At 35.6% G+C, this 19,911-nt stretch overlaps 1 protein-coding gene across 1 annotated transcript; it reads right to left on the bottom strand.

Annotated features, from left to right (window-relative positions):
- Positions 1-10,608: 10,608 nt before the first annotated feature.
- Positions 10,609-16,295, bottom strand: LOC112732903 (coiled-coil domain-containing protein SCD2). The gene is made up of 17 exons (XM_025781721.3): positions 15,583-16,295; positions 15,134-15,300; positions 14,558-14,633; positions 14,365-14,406; positions 14,219-14,281; positions 13,962-14,011; positions 13,829-13,856; positions 13,430-13,504; positions 13,238-13,348; positions 13,092-13,152; positions 12,842-12,958; positions 12,632-12,756; positions 12,280-12,349; positions 11,932-11,973; positions 11,504-11,544; positions 11,148-11,274; positions 10,609-10,995 (listed from the first exon to the last, which is right to left on the bottom strand). The coding sequence occupies exons 1-17, from the start codon at positions 15,961-15,963 to the stop codon at positions 10,826-10,828; spliced, it is 1,746 nt and encodes a 581-aa protein (XP_025637506.1). The 5' UTR covers positions 15,964-16,295; the 3' UTR covers positions 10,609-10,825.
- Positions 16,296-19,911: the final 3,616 nt, after the last annotated feature.

Below are 19,911 nucleotides of genomic sequence, written 5' to 3'. Positions count from 1 at the left end.
ATTTTCTGGAGCTATAGAAGCCCAATTGTCGCGCTCTCAATTGCGTTGGAAAGTAGACATCTTGGGCTTTCCAGCAATATATAATAGTTTATACTTTTCCTGAGATTTGATGGCCCAAACAGGCGTTCCAAGTCAGCTCAAGAATTCTGGCGTTTAACTCCAAAACTGGCACAAAAGCTGGAGTTAAACGCCCAAACTGGCACAAAAGCTGGCGTTTAATTCCAAGAAAAGTCTCTACACATGAAAGCTTCAATGTTCAGCCCAAGCACACACCAAGTGGGCCCGGAAGAATATTTCTGCATTAATTACCTATTTCTGTAACCCTAGGCTACTAGTTCTCTATAAATAGGACCTTTTGCTATTGTATTTCACACACTTGATATACTTTTGATCTTTGAGAGTCTTATACACGTTTGGGGGCTGGCCTCACGGCCATGCCTGGACCTTGTTCTTATGTATTCTCAACGGTGGAGTTTCTACACACCATAGATTAAGGTGTGGAGCTCTGCTGTTCCTCATGAATTAATGCAATTACTACTATTTTTCTATTCAATTCACGCCTACTTCTTCTCTAAGATATCACTTGTTCTTCAACTTGATGAATGTGATGATCTGTGACACTCATCATCATTCTCACCTATGAACGTGTGCCTGACAACCACCTCCGTTCTACCTTCGATTAAGTGTGTATCTCTTGGGTTTCTAATCTAAGATTGGAACCTTCGTGGTATAGGCTAGAATTAATGGCAGCCATTCCTGAGATCCAAAAAGTCTAAACCTTGTCTGTGGTATTCCGAGTAGGATCTGGAAAGGGATGACTGTGACGAGCTTCAAACTCACGATTGTGGGGCGTGTGACTGACGCAAAAGGATCAATGGATCCTATTCCGACATGATCGAAAACCGACAGCTGATTAGCCGATGTTGTGACAGAGCATCAGGACCATTTTCACTGAGAGGACGGGATGTATCCATTGACAACGGTGATGCCCAACATAAAGCTTGCCATGGAAAGGAGTATGAATGATTGGAAGAAGGCAATAGGAAAGCAGAGGTTCAAGGGGAACAAAGCATCTTCATACGCTTATCTGAAATCCACCAATGAATTACATAAGTATCTCTATCTTTATTTTATGTTTATTTTCATCACCTTAAACTCCATAACCATTTGAATCCGCCTGACTGAGATTTACAAGATGACCATAGCTTGCTTCAAGCCGACAATCTCCGTGGGATCGACCCTTACTCACGTAAGGTTTATTACTTGGACGACCCAGTGCACTTGCTGGTTAGTTGTGCGGAATTGTGACAAAGTGTGATTCACGTTTGTGACCATCAACAATGGCGCCAAGGACTTGGAGCTCTCAAACGTGAATCACACTTTGTCACAATTCCGCACAACTAACCACCAAGTGCACTGGGTCGTCCAAGTAATAAACCTTACGTGAGTAAGGGTCGATCCCACGGAGATTGTCGGCTTGAAGCAAGCTATGGTCATCTTGTAAATCTCAGTCAGGCAGACTCAAATGGTTATGGAGTTTAAGGTGATGAAAATAAACATAAAATAAAGATAAAGATACTTATGTAATTCATTGGTGGATTTCAGATAAGCGTATGAAGATGCTTTGTTCCCCTTGAACCTCTGCTTTCCTATTGCCTTCTTCCAATCATTCATACTCCTTTCCATGGCAAGCTTTATGTTGGGCATCACCATTGTCAATGGCTACATCCCGTCCTCTCAGTGAAAATGGTCCTGATGCTCTGTCACAACATCGGCTAATCAGCTATCGGTTTTCGATCATGTCGGAATAGGATCCATTGATCCTTTTGCGTCTGTCACACGCCCCACAATCACGAGTTTGAAGCTCGTCACAGTCATCCCTTCCCAGATCCTACTCAGAATACCACAGACAAGGTTTAGACGTTCCGGATCTCAGGAATGGCTACCATTAATTCTAGCCTATACCACGAAGGTTCCAATCTTAGATCAGAAACCCAAGAGATACGCATTCAAGCCATTGCTAGTAGAACAGAGGTGGTTGTCAGGCACATGTTCATAGGTGAGAATGATGATGAGTGTCATGGATCATCACATTCATCAGGTTGAAGAACGAATGAATATCTTGGAGAAGAAATAGACTCGAGTTGAATAGAAAAATAATAGTACTTTGTATTAATTCATGAAGAATAGCAGAGCTCCACACCTTAATCTATGGTGTGTAGAAACTCCACCGTTGAAAATACATAAGAACAAGGTCTAGGCATGGCCGTGAGGCCAGCCCCCAAACGTGTATAAGACTCTCAAAGATCAAAAGTATATCCAGTGTGTAAAAGAGATCAAAATACAATAGCAAAGGGTCCTATTTATAGAACTAGTAGCCTAGGGTTTACAGAAATCAGTAATTAATGTAGAAATCTTCTTCTGGGCCCACTTGGTATGTGCTTGGGCTGAGCATTGAAGCATTTTCGTGTAGAGACTTTTCTTGGAGTTAAACGCCAGCTTTTGTGCTAGTTTGGGCGTTTAACTCCAGCTTTTGTGCCAGTTTTGGAGTTAAACGCCAAAATTCTTGAGCTGACTTGGAACGCCTGTTTGGGCCATCAAATTTCAAGCAAAGTATGAACTATTATATATTGCTGGAAAGTCCAGGATGTCTACTTTCCAACGAAATTGAGAGCGCGCCAATTGGGCTTCTGTAGCTCCAGAAAATCCACTTTGAGTGCAGGGAGGTCAGAATCCAATAGCATCTGCAGTCCTTTTTCAGCATCTGAATCAGATTTTTGCTAAGGTCCCTCAATTTCAGCCAGAAAATACCTGAAATCACAGAAAAATACACAAACTCATAGTAAAGTCCAGAAGAGTGATTTTTATTTAAAAACTAATAAAAACATAATAAAAACTAACTAAAATATACTAAAAACAATGCCAAAAAGCGTATAAATTATCCGCTCATCAATCACCATATGTGAATAGGTATCCTGTTTGAGATCTTTCTTTATGTGGATTAGACAAGTAACATGCATCTGCATAGCCAATTAATTGTGACTTTGATTCATATGGATAAAACAATCTCATATCAAGTGTTCCATGAAGATATCGAAAGATTTATTTGATTCCATTCCAATGTCTTCTAGTTGGAGAGAAACTATAACTTGCTAGTAAATTCACAACAAATAATATATCATATCGTGTATTATTAGCAAAATACATTTGTGCTCCATTGGCACTGAAATATGGTACTTCAAAACCAAGGATATCTTCATTTTCTTCTTTAGGACGGAATTGATTCTTTTCCACATCCAAAAATCTTACAATCATTGGGTACTTAATGGATGTGACTTATCAATATAAAATCTCTTCAAGATATTTTCTGTGTATGTTATTTGATGAATAAAGATCCTATTTTTTGTATGCTCGATCTGTAGATCGAGACAAAATTTAGTCTTTTCAAGATCTTCTTCTAGACTATAGGTCAGTTTGCCAGATTGATTGCAAGTTTGTGGCAGATGACATTTAGATCAATTCCTGGCATGTCTACTGGGGTCCAAGAGAATAGGTTAATATTTTGTTGTAGTAGTGTGATAACTTGTTCTTTTTCTGGTCCTTGCAATGTGTCTCCAATGTAGGTATGCTTGTCTTCGCCATCTGTCTGTTTTATTCTGGTCAAGGTGTCTGTAGGCATAAGTTAGTCTTGCAAGTATGTCCGGGGGTCTAGGTCTAGGTCCGAGTTATAAACTGCATGAACGTACTGCTAGTCAACTTGTTTTGGAAGATTTGCATTAAGGCTCGCATTATAGCATTGTTTGGCAGCCTCTTTCTAGTAAGCACGGATGGTGACAATTCTATTATCCTGTGAGTAAAACTTAACATACAAGTGTATAATGGAGATAATAGCACCAAAATTATTTAAAGAGGGTCTACCTAAAATGATATTGTATGGGCTTTTACAGTCCACAACTAAATATTAAATATCTAGAGTTTTGCAATTAGAGTAATTGCCTAGTGTCGTTTGTAACCATATATAACCTCGGATTGGAATGCGCTCACCTGAGAAACCTACTAGTTCTCCAATAGATGGTTGTAGGACTTTGTCACTTAGCTTTATTTTTTGGTATGTGGAATAAAACAGTACATCTGTGCTACTTCCTGGGTCCATAAGGACTTTTTTACTAATGGTTCGCATACTTGAAGTGATATAACTACAGGGTCATCAAGGTTTTTGTCCATTGCTTTGCAGTTTGAAGAGTTGAATATGATCTTTGGCATGTTAACATTGGTGGTTAAGGTCGGCTCAGAACCACTGACATCATTGTTCTATAGACCTCTTTCTGGCCGAGTTACTACATCTTCCACTTGCGAAACCACCAAAGATACAATGAATAATGCCACAAGGTTGATTGGGATTTTCATTTACCATTTTTCCTTTGTCTCTATGATTGTCATTTGGTTTAGAGTGTTGCCCGAGGTCTTCTGTGTTTCGTCTTTGTCCTCGACTGTCGATGTACTTGTCTAACAGACCTTGGCGAGCTAGTTTCTCAAGAAGGTCCGTCGCTATAACACAGTCATCTCTATTGTGCCCATATTTCTGATGAAAAGTACAATATTTAGATTTGTCCACATATTTTTAGTCTTGATAGGTCCCAGTCTTGTTTGGTGGCTTGATCAATTTGGAGTGTAGGATGTCTTAGATGATATCCTCCCTTTTAGTGTTGAAGAAGGTGTATGTGTCGAATTTTGGTGTGAGTTTGAAGAATTTTTTGTCTGTCTTATTGTTCGGGTATTTGTTCCGTTTGTTTCCTTTCTGCTAAGGTTAGCCTTTCTACTTTTCGAATCTATTGGAGTTCTTCTATTTCAGTTTGGCTTATTGCTTTTTCTCGAAACTCAGCTAATGTCTTCGATTTTGACACAATTATAGTTTTCTGGAACCTCCCAGGGTAGAGCCCACTTTTTAGTGCATGTAGGTGGATTTCTAGGTTGAGGTTAGGTATCTCTGTGGTTGTCTTTGTGAACTTTGTCATGTAATCTTTAAGCCTTTCATGCTGTCCTTACTTTATGATGCTAAGGTAGTCTGAGTCGTGCACATAGATCTTTGATGCAGCAAAGTTGTTGACAAAAAGGTCGGCCAGCTCATCAAAACTTGATATAGAACTTATAGGCAAACTAGAAAATCAGATCAAGACAGCACCATCTAAAAATATAGAAAATGTACGACAGAGTATTGGATTGGATGCACCATTCATGAACATCATTGTATAGAACTTGGTGATATGTATATTAGGGTCCTTGATTACTTCATAAGGTTTCAGCGTCATTGGTAGGGTGAAATTTTTAGGCATCTGAAAGTCCATGATGTCTTTTAAAAATGGATTAGTCCTCTTCACCGTTGGTTTTGTGGTAGTTATCACTATGGTCTTAGCCTCTGACGTGCAATCGTCTTCATCATCTTTGTTTTCAGGATCCTTGTGCTCTCCCCCCTTACTTCGACTGTTTTACCTTTGATGTAATAAGTCGGTCATTCGTTGATTTTCTGCTCATAGGGACTCATTGATGGCCATTAGCTCAACTTGAGTGGGGAAGAAGGAGGGTTGCTTGGCTTGTCTGTCATAGGTTGTGATATGCAAAAAATAGGTAAAAATAGGGTAGAAGAGGTGAAGGTGGGTTAGGTTAAAACTTCGACCCCATGGTGGACGTTAAATGTTCCCATGTAGTTAGCCGGATTCGAGGCATAGCTCGTCCTGCTCAATGCTGAACTCGCTTTTGCCTAGGCTAGATGAGGTATACATTGGCTTTCCAAGAACGGCAGCGGTGGTCACTTACAAAGGCACTCCAATACTCAAGTTAGAAAGAGAGTCTGAGTATAGTGCAATTTAGAGTGAATAGCATATCTCCTTTCTTGTTTAGGTCTACTTATTTCTAAGGCTGTTATGCTTATAAAATAGTTATCTTGCTGACCTAGGATCTTGTTTATCCACGTTCAACCATTTCCGTAAATAGTTCCATTGTAGTTCTGACTTCGTGCGGCTTACTGGGCACGTTTTAATTACCTTTATTTTAGTTTTGATTTATAGGTAGGTTCGGTTCGAGTTATAAGTAACGGATCAAGAAGTAACTTTAAAGCATAGTAAAGTGTTCCGTTCTGATTCGGCCGAGGTATATGGCTCCCGATGAAACTGTTTGGCTTTGAGTGAGCTATAAGTCGTCCGGGAGACAGCCTTCAAGATTAACCTCGGCACTGCGAAATATGGCAGCGGGAGCACCTGCAAAAAGCATTCCGACGCTCAAGTCATAAGAGTATTCAGAATAATATAAATAAGTATAAACGAGAGTGTATTTGTGACCTGTTTCCCCTCGGCTATTGGGTTTGGCTTTATAGATGAATGAAGTGCTACCTGCTGCCTGTTTGTTCCGATATTAATGGCTTAGATAGTGAGTTTCGTTGCTATTGGTAACGGGTAAGAGATAGTGTTTGACTTGTGCACTATTTCGGTCAAGTTGTTGCTTTAGATATGATTGTTTGTTTCCAGACATTATGGTTGGTTTCGGTTTTGATCTTATCTCCGAGTTGATGGGGTACACGTCATAGCCCCCAAGCTCGGCTGGCTTTATATTAAAATGGTAGCCGAGTTTTAATGAAATAGGTGTTTTTTTTGTGAATATATTTTTTGGTAATATTGGGCTCTTTCAAGGATTTGAAGAGATTTTGAAAGGAAATTTGGAATATCCCTCCACTCTTTTACTTCTTGCAAGACATGTCGTGTTAAATGCGTTTTACTGTTGTTTGGGTTTTCTACGCTGTGAGTGGTTATGAGTTGAATTACCCACTAAGTTAGTAGGCTTGCAATAATATCTCTTTGCTGTTTTGGGACTTACACTCTGTTGTTTCAAATTCTTTTCTACCGGCTGACTCCAAGTATAACTTCTAAAGGTTTGTCTTTTCTTGCTTAACGTTGTTCCTTTCTTCTATTTTCCTGTTTGAAATGGCGAGGGAGAAAGAAAAAGAGAAAGTGGTTGAGGAGAATAAGGATGATCCGTACTACTGGGTACATGATGATATGAGGACGTGTTCCTCATCGTTTGTTAGTGCTGACTCAATGAGTGAACTTTGGGGCTTGGGGTTGGTAAAAGAGGGTTCGGGTGCGGTTGTTGAACTTCTCCCTTGTTCTGGTGAGGATAGGGTTTGCGAGAGGAGAGGGAATTGGCAATACTTTTATTTTTATACACCTTGTTTTATTGAGCTTCGTGTTAAATTTCTGTTTTCTGCGTTCGAGTGCGACGTTCTGACTCATCTAAATTGCGCGCCCTCTCAGTTACATCCAAACTCATGGGCGTTTCTGTGTGCTTTCCAGTGTTTGATGAGCTTCCTTTCTGTTCCTTGTTCTCTTGCTGTGTTTTTTTTCTCTGTTTCAATCTAAGGGGGTTCGGAAAGGGCTGTGGGTGTGCTTGAGTAGTTTTTCTGGGCGTTCCCTCTTTTTGCTTTATAAATCTTCTTTTAAAAATTTTAAGTCTTTGTTTGTAAAAGTGCGGTCGGTGGAGGCTGAGTATCCTTTCTATCTGGACGATGAGTTGATAGAAAAGTTTTCCTTGTATTGGTGTTCGGAGCCGTGCCAGATTCTCGAGGCTGTTGAGCGGAATGAGGAGGAGGAGTGGTTGTTAGATTATTTAGTAGAGAGTTTTGTTGGTGGGGAGTGCTTGTCTATCTCTGAGGTTCTTCGTTATCATGATTCGGGTGATATGGAGGGTTTGAAAACATATATAGGTAATGTTTTGCATGCTATTGATTGTGTTGATGTTGTTGTATTTTCTAATATTTGTTGTCTGCAGGTGGACGGGTTCCCCATCTCGATCCTTCTCGGTTCCAGTCATTTTTGAAAAAGAAAAAAGAGAGAGATGTTGGTGGTTCAGGGACTCCGAAGGAGGGGGTTGGGCAGGCTGCTCAATCTACTGCTCAGCTAGCCTCTTCGGAGGGCGGTCAGGAGGCTGTTGGCGGCGGTAAGCCGATATTTGATCGGCAGAAGAGGCTTCATGGTTTCATCCCTGGTACCAATTCACACTCCTTGTGGAGCGACCAGTTTTCTTATGCCAAGCTTTCTGACAAAAAACACGGCGGCGGGAGTACCTGCAAAAAGTACTCCGACGCTTAAGTCAGAAGAGTATTCAGAATAATATAAACAAGTATAAACGAGAGTGTATTTGTGACCTATTTTCCCTCGGCTATTGGGTTTGGCTTTCTAGATGAATGAAGTGCTACCTGCTGCCTGTTTGTTCCGATATTAATGGCTTAGATAGTGAGTTCCATTGCTGTTGGTAACGGCTAAGAGATAGTGTTTGACTTGTGCACTATTTCGGTCAAGTTGTTACTTCAGATATGATTGTTTGTTTCCGGACATTATGGTTGGTTTTAGTTCTGAATCTTATCTCCGAGTTGATAGGGTACACGTCATAAAGGCTGCGTTTGTTTTTGGAGACAGGGCAGGACATGACACTAAGACAGAGACAATAAAACGGAGACACTAAAAATTATTTTTTGTGTATTGTGTTTGGATACGATGGACAAGATACTAATGTAATGTCCTGTATTATATTTGGATAGACATGGACAAAATTAAGATATTATGCGAAATGACTAAAATAGTAATGTGATTTCAAATTTTTTACATTAAATACAAATTAATTTAATAAAAAATAAGAGTATGTAGGAATACAGAAAATTACAAAAAGAATTTGTCCATGAACCAATAAGATAAAAATGGTATTAAAGTAATAAAATTAAGAATAAATAAAGAAACATAAAGTAAAAAAGTGAATTAAGTTTTCATTAATACAGCATGTTATAGAGAAGAGAATGAACAATAAAAAGGAATAAATTAATTATAAAAAAATTTACCAAAAAAGAGAGTATCTGAAAAAAAGAACGACAAAAAAAAAGAACTACGATATAGAGAAGAAGCTAAAATTAGGAAAAAATAAAAAGAGATAATAGTAAAATAATAAAAAATACTTATGGATAGAAAGGGAAAAAATTTTGATAAAAAAGTCCGTATCCACTATTTTAAATTCCGTGTCTATCATTGTCCTTCGTAAAAGAATGGACACAAAAATATAAAATAGTGTCCTATAGATAATGTTTGTGTCCATGTCTCTGCCTTCAAACACGTTTTAAACCTTCATTGTTCATGTCTCTGTGTCCTGTCTCTGAAAACAAACGCTATCAAAATATTTAAATTACTTCATTTACTTGCATTGAAAGACAACACAGATATAGGAGATTTAGATGGAAGAAAAAGAGGGAATGAACCTTCTTATTTAAATTGAGAGTACGCAGTCAATTGTATCATTTGTGTGGATGTTCAATGATATTGATATGTATATAAAGAAATGTTTGCAATTAGACGAAGTATTATTTTGGTAGAAAGTCAACTCAATCTGATTTTCAATTTTTGAAAGAAAAAGTATTGGATACTAACATATTATCTTTCAATTTATTGCTAACAATAATTAATTATTATATTTTAAATACATATATAAAGAGACACATTCAGAAAATATATCTATAAAGACACTTCTATTAAACATAGCCATAATAAAAACATTTTTATTAGACACATCTACGAAGACACTTTTATTAAATATAATTATAAATAAGAGTTAGCATAAGTTGGCAAAAATGCTATTTGTAACGTAGTAGAACCGTTTTTGAAAATATGGCTCGCAAGATAAGGCTATATATGTTTTTGCCGTAGTTTCGGTGTCTCCATTTAGTATTGGAAGAAATGTACTCGATACATATTACACGGTTCTTTATCACCTAAACTAGTGTAGGTCTTAGTGTGCACATGAGATCTTTTCTCGATTTAAATGGCGATAATGGTGAAGTTCTTTAAAAAGTTAATTAAGATATAAAATTTTATTCATATTTCTTTTTATTTTATTTTATTTTTATATTTTTGCTGTCTTATTTTTTTAGAAGTTAAATATTAATTATCAATTAAAAGTTGTTAATTATCGACTTGCACAAAATTGTGTTTGATACTTATTTCGTACCTTTTGGCAAATATATTTGAACATATATAATTTAAAAAAATTTTAGTATTAATTTTAGTTTTAAAAAATATTAGATTTTAAAATTTGCAGCCAAAACTAGTTTTAAAACTAGATTTATGGTAAAAAAAAAATCGGATAAAAAATTGAATGAAAAATAAAACTGGATTCAAAACTCAATTTTTGATATAAAAAAATCTAATTTGAAAACTGAATTTACAAAAAATCGAATTTAAAACTAAAATTTTTTTATATATATAAAAGTCTGATTTGAAATTGAATTTAAAAAAAAAATATTTAGAATCGATTTTTAACAGGAACTTGTTTTAAAATTTTAAAGCAGCGCAAGCCGTGAAAAAACGATTTTTATTTTTCTAAACCAATTTACCTTTTAAAATTCAGTTTCAATTTGATTTTTGAATCACAAAAGTGATTTTAGATTAGATGCAGTTTAGATTTTTATAAAATGCAATTCATGATTCCATGTCCACCTTATCGCTTAAATGAATTTGGCACCTAAAATTATAGTACCCATCCTCATTCGACGGTCAGTGGACTCTAGCAGCTAATACGTTTGGCAATGTATAATGTATTATGTATATTATGAGACTACGGAAAATTTTGATTGATAGCTGCAAAATTCAGCTCCAAGTCCTTCTGTCGATGTCATTATTCATTTATATAAGACAGAAGATATCAGGATGCCCAGCACAAAAAGAAAAGGATATAAAGAAGAAAACATTAATATACATGTGTCAAGAATGAATAAAAAATTAAAGTGCTCCCACAATCAGGACGATTCATCCGACTTGACGGAAAGCTTATCACTATCAACTGCTAATCCTGGTGGCTGATGGCTATCAACGGCCAATCTTGGTGGCTGATCGATTTCCTTCCGAGAAGCTTCCCATAGTTGTTGTTCTATACCCAGCTTCCTCAACTCCAGCAAACCTCGCTCAACTGTAATGAAGCAGAATGCGTGAGTTTCATATGAAATATCATCACGTTGTTCTTTCAAGACTACTTAATTATTAACTTGAGAACATTATTAACATGTTTAGCCTCTTCAGACATCAGAACCACATAAGATCACAAGAACGACAAGAGCTTACCATCGACGGCATCATGTGAAGTTGGTGCCTGCCCGCTACGGCTAATCCAAGATTGAAGACGCTCTTCTGCTATATCATCTTCCACACCATAGAATAAAGCTCTTCTCCAGAAATACGTTAGCCAGGCCTGTAAAAGTTGGAGTTATACGTGCATACCACATGCTTTAACAAATCCATCTTGAACAAAAAGGAAATTAAACAAGGGCAAAACATGTATATTGATATAACTCATTAATTTTGTCAAACGAATTAGCCAAAACAGAGGGCTTTAACATCAAATGAGGACAGATACTATGATTTCAGATAACCAAGACAGATTGGCAAGTATCTTAATCTTATAAGTACAAGCAACAAACCTCTTTGAAAAGAACATCCTCTGCTTCCTCATCACTTAATTCTGGAGGTTAAAAGGAAAACGTAAAAACAACAAAGAACCGTCAGGTCATCTACTAGACATATCATCTTTGAGTGAAGAAGCAGTAAATGCAAGCACATCTGTGCCACATATATTAAACCTGTCCCACATACCATAGTCCATATAATAACCTTTTTTTTTTATGGCCTACAAGTATGCCTAATAACCAGTTCAAATACAGCCAGCCAAGAAAATTTTTCTTCTAGTTTGTAGATGCCATGGGTGGACTCATATTTCTCACTAATAGTCAAAATGAGAATATACCATGCAATCTCAATATAAAAGTACCAAATTCTACGTCTGTATTGTCAACAATTCAACATAACTACATCAAATTCAAAATACAACAAAGGCTGATAACTTTCTTACCAAATGCTTCCACAAATTTGGGATCACCTGGTGATTTGGAATCTGAGAAAAATAGAAACGTGAACATTAATACAACACTTATCTTCTAACAGAGATGATTTTTCAGTACCAGCAGGTCTAAGAAAATTTTAAAAATTGTTTACAAGTCAAAACTAAGGCATAACCCTCTTAAGCTAAAAAACATCAAGAACAATGCAAGATTAAGACATGCCAGATTTATGCCTGTAATAGGGAAACAACAAGAACAACTACTCAATTAATATGGCACAACTATGTCCCATTTGAGACAATAGAATAGGAAAGTGATGTTTGCGGACAAGATCATATGATGATGTAATACATATATACCTAAAATGGAATGTCGGACAATATTTGGACGTTTGTGTTGGCCTAATGCAAGCACAACAGCATCTTCAACCTACAAAATCAAATTCTGTCAAAATCAGAAGTCCAGAAGAAGGGAAAAGAATTAATCATTAATAGAACATCAGAAAAACCAGTTATGAAAAGGGATGTCTCATTTCAACATAACATAGGATGGAAGGGAAAGGGAAAGGGTATGGGTTATTGGCATCCCCATTTCTTGACAAAATAATAGGCATCAAAATAGACTTCATCTTTATTAGAATGTCCAAGAGAAAACGTGATATTAAAGAACAGAGCAAGGAAAGCAAAAGTCTTTATAACATCAATGAAGAACCTTAAGTGAAGCAAGCTCCCTCAAACCCATCTCCACCGAAAGCATGCTCTCAATGTTTCCTTCCCCAGCAAGATCGCTCAAATCCCGAACAGGTTTACTTCTATCTGGATCTGGATCATCAGAACCTGATATATTCCCTTTCTGTTAGACTTCATTGTAGCAAATTTAAGATAGGATTGAAACTAAAATTTAGACCACCAACACACTCACTTTTGTTCCAAGATTCCTCCTTAGCTTTTTGTCCAGCAGAGATGACAATTTCAAAAGGAAGAGGAGCTAGAGAAGACCAATATTCATGCTTGGATATTGCTACATCTGCACATATGCCTATAAAGCATGGGGGAATATGCCGCCAGAATTACAAGAACAGGAAAGTTAATATGTGAGGGAGATTTTGAAAAATATCCTTTTGTCTAAGTATTCTTCTGTAGACAATAGATATCAATACTGGCTTTGTTACCATGTTTTACAGCAAGACCCCAGTAGCGAGCAAGCCAGCATCTTTTCAGAACTACTTCCTCCTAAAGACAGACAAAAGAATGAATAGAGTTGGAGATTGATAGGAAATAGAAGGCCGTTAATTCTAATTCTCGTAATAAAACAAACCATTTCTTCTTGGGTCAAAATCATTCTCTGTGTCATTGTGCGGAGTGCTTTTGCCTCCACTTCAGCTTCTTTCTGTTGTTCTGCAGCAGCTGCAGTATCATCTTTCAGGTTCTGATAAAAGAAAAATAAGAAGGCATTAAATAAACAAAGCACGAATAACAATTTAAAGAAAAATACTTCCTTCAAGATCACCTGAATTTCAACACGAAGAGCATTCATTTCCTCCTCTCTCCCACCCTGCACTTGTTGGGCAGCCTTTAGAGCAGCCTGCAACAAGAATAATGAAATGACTCAGTCTAAGAAAAGAATTTCCAATGAAACAGCACTGATGAGCTCATTGCTAAACGCCCGAAATTGAAGTAGTAAACTATTAGAATCAGAGCTAGGGAATAAAAATATCAAGGATTATATAGATGGCTGCATGATTCCATAACTGCCTCTCAGATGCATTCGTTTACACAAAAAGCAACCATGCAAGATCCTCCATATAGCAGGAAGCCTTTCTTGATAATATAATAGAGCACGTCAAACTTTCAATCTCATTTATTTGATATTTTTGTCACATTCAATATTTTATTCTTTTGCACACACCTCTCTTTGACGCAGAGCAGCTTCCTTCCTGCAAATATACCATGCAATTAAAAAAGAAAAAATTAAAACTAACCAAAACAAAAGCTCTAAAGTCTAACCAAAACTTATTTAAAGAATTTTAGACCAAGTTTACCTAGCCACCCATTTGGTTTCCATGGATACACCTTCTCCAAGAGAAGCAACCTGCCGAAAACAAAAGGAACAAGGACATAGATGTCAGCATATGAAAAGTACAGATATGGAGAACATATTAACTTCTATTTGTTGAATGTAGACCAAAACTAAGATTGCTTATAAAAAAATACTAATCCAGAATCCTATATTAAAATTGTGGTGTTAAAACAAACTTGTTAGCTTTGCAAATCGGATTAATTATCTAGCAAAATTTACCTGTTTCTCAAGCTCCCTGGCTCTAGCTTCTACCTCCTCTCGTTTTTGCTCTGTATATCTTAGCTGTAAACATAATGAGGGATATGTACTCAATATTGCATAAAATGATCATAAAATCAATTTTGCTTGGGTGTGAAGGAGCATACCTTCTCTAATATGGTCTCATTCTCTTCTTGTAGCATATCGAGCTGCAATATCAATATAATCAACTTCAAAAACAGTCCTTCAGGGATTCCAATACAAAATTCACATAAATAGAGAGTAACAGTAAGCATAGCCAATATATGAGTTTAAACTTTTATACAGAAATTTACTCATGTGAATACTATATAACTATACTTCATCACGGAGTGCAGAAGCTTCACGTTGATTCCCGCTATCTGTTGGCTTATGTTGCCTGATATCTAATGGAAACCTGAAATTGTTAACCACCAGTTAAAAATCAAAGCAGCATGAAATGTCAATATTAACCATATGGCCAATAAACTATTAATAAACCCATCATTTCACACACATGCACCCACAAAACTGTAGATATATATATGTAGTTATATGACTTCAGTGAATAAAATAAGGGTTTGAGTTCATACATACATCAAAGCATAAATTCCATGAAAATGCAAAAGGTATTATTAAAAAAAAAAAAAAAGAATCTGTATGTTCAATATTACGACATCCACATGAAACTAACTAGAAAATATTGGACATTACGAGATTTTTTTATATAATTTCCTCTTACTATTTCTCTCAATAAGTTTATGAGTAGAGAACAAAAGGTTTCAAAAACTTGTTCTTTTAAACATCCAACAATTTAGCTTTATACTATTATTAGCTGAACCTGAAAATGCCAGAAGGAATATCACTCAGTAAATTACTTTAGCATCAAGAATATGAGGAGTTGGAAAGTTCAGCTACCTTTTGTCTCTAGTTCTATTGGGAGGATCAATTGGAGGTACAGCCATCGGAGTTTGAATTGTGGATTTACTTGGTGGCACTATCGATGTTGAACGTACGGACACTGCCGGCCTTCCAGCTGATGTTGAACGTACTGAAACATTATGGTCCCAGAAATTCCGACCTAACTAAAAAATCAAAAATAAAAAATCCAACCTGTTACTAGCTTAACTATGAAACCTCCAGATTATGACTAGAAACCAGCTTAACTGAATTCAAGTTTCACGATATCAGCAAAATTCAATTTCAAAATAAAAAAATAAAAAAATAGAGACATCGGACACCATCAGTTCGATATTACAGCTAATAAATTCAAAACACTTGCCAACTTTCATGCCATAATTCAACAAACGAGTTCAAATAAGCACAGTAAATGAAATAGCATGCGAAGCAACCATTAAAGGAATTACCGCAGGAGATGGAGATCTATTAGGCCTAGAGGCAGAAATCGGAGGGATGGCCATGGAACTGAAGCCGTTCTTACTGCTGGTACCGTTGTTGGAGTGAGAAGAGAGAGAAGGACGCCTCGGAGCACGGAACACGAGATCATCGTCGTCTTCGTCGTCGTCGTCGTCGTCGTCGTCGTCAAAGGCCGTCCTGGAAGCCATGACCTGAGCAAGACGTTGTGCGGCCGCTTTCGCGGCAACGTTACGATGCTTCATGGTGGCGGAGGGACCGAGACGCGAGTTAGGATGAGCCGGGGACATGACCGGCGACGAGGAGCCAGTGCTACTGGAATCGACGCTCCACTGGCGCGCATAAACCGGACTATCAGTTCTTCTCCGATCCATCACCAGTCGCAGTGAGAAAACGTATGGTATCGTTGACGAACGACAAAGACGGAATTCCTGGGAGCTAGATTTTGTGGGGAAAATTTTGGGAGGGAGAGGTGGTGGAGCTGAAGCTTGTTCGAGTCATTGTTGACTCGCTGGTCTGACTCGGACGGGGTCCGCGTAACGTTGGTGAAGTCGTTTTGTGCAGTTGTGCTGTGTCGCGTGCGTTGAATTAAACGACGGCGTTTCACCTGTGAGAGGGGATTGCGAATTTGCGATGACGTGTAATGAAAGTACACCTGTTTTCTGCTCTTTCTGGGAGGACAATGTATTTTGGCGGCGTCTTAAACGGTGTCGTTTCACACATAAGTTCACCTAAATAAGTTCTTGCCATTTGCCAAACCGCAATATTTACCCACAATAGTAAAAGTGGATTTCCCCGCTTTATTTAATTATTTCTCGATTATGTCAGAAATTAATTTATAAATAAAAAAAGTGTAATTTAATTGGCTAATTTTATAGTGTCTATAAGTTAATGTCTAATTTTTTTAATTTATTTTTGGTAGTAAATTTTGATTTTTTTAAAAGTATTTATTTTTATATCTTTTAAATTAAATATTAATTTTAACCTTTTTTAGTAAATAGGTATTATCTTTTAGTCACCATAGTATCTACCTTGAATAATATTGTATCATAGTGTTTTATGCAGAAATGTGTATTTGCAAAAATTTAAAACTACAAAATGTAATATGCTTTTATTAGTAACGACTATTTAAAAAAAAATAAAGTATTGTTTTTGTCCTCAATTTTTAGATAAGTCCTAAAGTTGTCTCTAATATTTCAATCGTCTTATTTAAATCCCTAACGTTTTAAAATTGGCTCAATATTGTCTTACCGTTAGGGATCCGTTAACAGAATTGACGACGAGACAAAATTGAGACGATTTTAAAACGTTAGGGATTTAAATAGAACAAAAATATTGGGGACAAAAACGATACATAGAAATAATTTTTAATTTTATCCTTCAATAATATCAATCTTTTACTGTACATAGTATTTAATTATTTTTTAATCACATCTAAGTAAATTACACTTAATCATATTACTTTTATTTTGAATAAATTTATTTTTTTTATAATTTTACACTTAAAGATTTTTAATCATCATAAAATATTTGTAGAATGACTAGTACATAAACTTACAAAAAAAATTTATATATATACAATAAAGTATAAATTATACCTTTTATCTTTAATGTATCAAAATTTTTTAATATTTAATTTAGTTAAATTTTATTTTTAATTTTATTCTTCAAGAATATCAAATTTTTACGGTAAATAATTATTCAATTATTTTTTAATTTTATTCTTAAACACATTATTTTTTAAGTAAATTTATTTTTTATTAAGAGCATAATTAAAAGATAAATTAAGTAATTATTTATCGTAAAAAATTAAAATTATCAAAAAAAATTAAAATTTATTAAAAATTATAATTATTGAAATTATTATCTCACATATATTATATAGTTAAATAAGATAAAGTTTAATTTATATAATATTTTATTAAATTTAAAATTGACAATTTGATCAATATTTTATCGGTTGAATTAAATCTATCACTTCTCACTAACTGCAAGAGGTATGTAAGTTATAATATTACAATATAATATAGCAATCAAATCATAATAATTACACGTCGTAATGTAATTAATTGTTATTATTATCGTAATTATTTTTCCTAAGTTTATTAAAAATTAAAATTATTGAAATTATTTAATTTTACTCTTAATAAAAAATAAATTCACTTAAAAATGTGATTAAAAATGAAATTTAAAAAATAATTAAATAATTATCTACCATAAAAATTTTATATTATTGAAGAATAAAATTAAAAATAAAGTTTAACTAAATTAAACATTAAAGAATTTTGATACAATAGAAACAAATGGTACAATTTATATTTTATTGTATATATATATTATTTTTTTTCTTTTCTGTAAGTTTATATACTTGTCATTCTACAAACATTTTATGATAACTAAAAATCTTTAAGAGTAAAATTATTAAAAAAAATTAATTTATTTAGAATGAAAGTAACGTGATTAAGTGTAATTTACTTAGATGTAATTAAAAAATAATTGAATACTATGTACAGTAAAAAATTGATATTATTGAAGGATAAAATTAAAATTGATTTCTATGTATCGTTTTTGTCCCCAACGTTTTCGTCCTATTTAAGTCCTTAACGTTTCAAAATCGTCTCAATTTTGTCCCACCGTCAATTCTGTTAACGGATCCCTAACGGCAGGACAACATTGAATCTTTTGAAATGTTAGGGATTTAAATAGGACGATTGAAACGTTATGGACAACTTTGAGACTTAAAACTGCATGCTCGAAACGTGTTCTTAAGCCCTGCTCGTTTGACTAGTTTTTCATGCGAGGAAGCAAAATACAATTTGTGTTTTGCAGGTGTGCAGACAAAAATGCAACCTGCGTTTTGTAGGTACAACGCGTTGAACGCCCATGCATGTGCAACATGTGTATTCTCTTTTGACTACTTTTCTCCTTTTCTCCTTTATACGCTTGTTGCTCCATTTGCGTTTTGTACAACATTATGTTGAGCTTTTTCGTGTGTGTGAGAGAAGGTGAAGAATTTGAACTTCTTCTCTTCTCATCATCAGCACAAGTTTTTTTCTTCTTTTTTTTTTAATTTAAAGTTAATTAAAATGGTTCGTGATTTTACATTAGTTGTGGAGTATGTTATTAAACATCTGGATAATTCTTAGTATATAAGTTTGAGGCAAATACTAACTTGGTAACTAAAATATTCTAATACTAACAAATAGTACCTGACTTTTGTTATTGACAAAATAGTCCCTCAATGATGTTAAAAATTAACAAGTGCGCCCATGAGCTCTATATGTACGATGAGAATGATGCTGAGGTTGAATTTTTAATTAATTAACTCAATCCACCTTGAAAAATCCCCCTAACCATAATCTCTCCCCTCCCCAACAATCCCCACTAACGGTAATCTCCACCATTTCCCAAACGCACTTTCTATTGCCGACACCGCACGGTCGCCATCTCATCGCTAGATCCTGTGGTTGCCAGCTCTTACGTCGTCTGTTGCTTCCGTCTGTGTCGAGTCATCCCTACACCTCATCTCCGCACCTCCTTTTTCCATGTTAAAGCTGTCGTCTTGACTCTGTCGTGGGTTGCCTTTTCTGCCTCTGTATCTACTTTGTATGTCGTCTCTCTGCCACCTTGAGTTCATCTTTGCAGGTTGATCTGCCTCCGTGACTTCATCTCTCTCACTAAATCAATCTGCCTTCTCCTTAGGTTCGTTGCTTTCGTCTAGCTAGTATTTTCACCATCCTTTTCTTAAAGCTCTATTATGGTGTCTAATTCATAGATTTTCATTATTTATTCATTTTGTTTTTCTCTTATTTTCATTCGCTTAGGGAATTAATTTGTCTTTCTCTAATTTTTTTAATGAATGTGGTGGTTTTGATACTAAGATTGATTGCATGATTGGATTTGAATTTGAATATAAATTTTGATATTGTTATGTTTGTGTTTATTAGTATGGTTCTGTTCGTTGGGGAGAAAAATTTGAAAAAATTTTAGAAAAATTTGGGTAAACTTAGTGTGTTAGGAAGGAGGAATCTTTCGTTGGATTAGGATTCATGGGGGATTTTGCATGTTTGGAGCAATTCATAGTCGAGAGAGCGCGTTGGGGAGGGAGGGGATTAGGGTTCAGAGAGGGGGGAGAGGGGTTTGGTGTTTTGATTTTTTCAGGTTGGATTGGGTTATTTAATTAAAAATTACAATTAAGTATATACATTAACAAGGCTGCCATTTCAACAAAATATGGTGGCCAACTCAGCAGTATTCTCGCTGGAGATGTGCTCCGGCAAACTCAAGGGTACGCTTGTCAAATTTTAAGTTCTTTCAAAGAC

The sequence above is a fragment of the Arachis hypogaea genome, chromosome 13 (genome assembly GCF_003086295.3).
Source record: "Arachis hypogaea cultivar Tifrunner chromosome 13, arahy.Tifrunner.gnm2.J5K5, whole genome shotgun sequence".
NCBI lineage: Eukaryota > Viridiplantae > Streptophyta > Magnoliopsida > Fabales > Fabaceae > Arachis > Arachis hypogaea.
The sequence above is the reverse complement of the archived record's forward strand: the minus strand, read 5'-3'. Positions and strand labels throughout refer to the sequence as shown.

Bases quoted from the DNA above. Each gene is read 5' to 3' on its own strand.
- LOC112732903 (XM_025781721.3), bottom strand. From the start codon at position 15,963: ATGGATCGGAGAAGAACTGATAGTCCGGTTTATGCGCGCCAGTGGAGC. The intron at 14,407-14,557 runs GTATAGTTATAT...TTGATATTGCAG, and splicing joins CTTCTGCACTCCGTGATGAA to CTCGATATGCTACAAGAAGA. The intron at 12,757-12,841 runs GTGAGTGTGTTG...GGAATATATCAG, and splicing joins GGAGGAATCTTGGAACAAAA to GTTCTGATGATCCAGATCCA.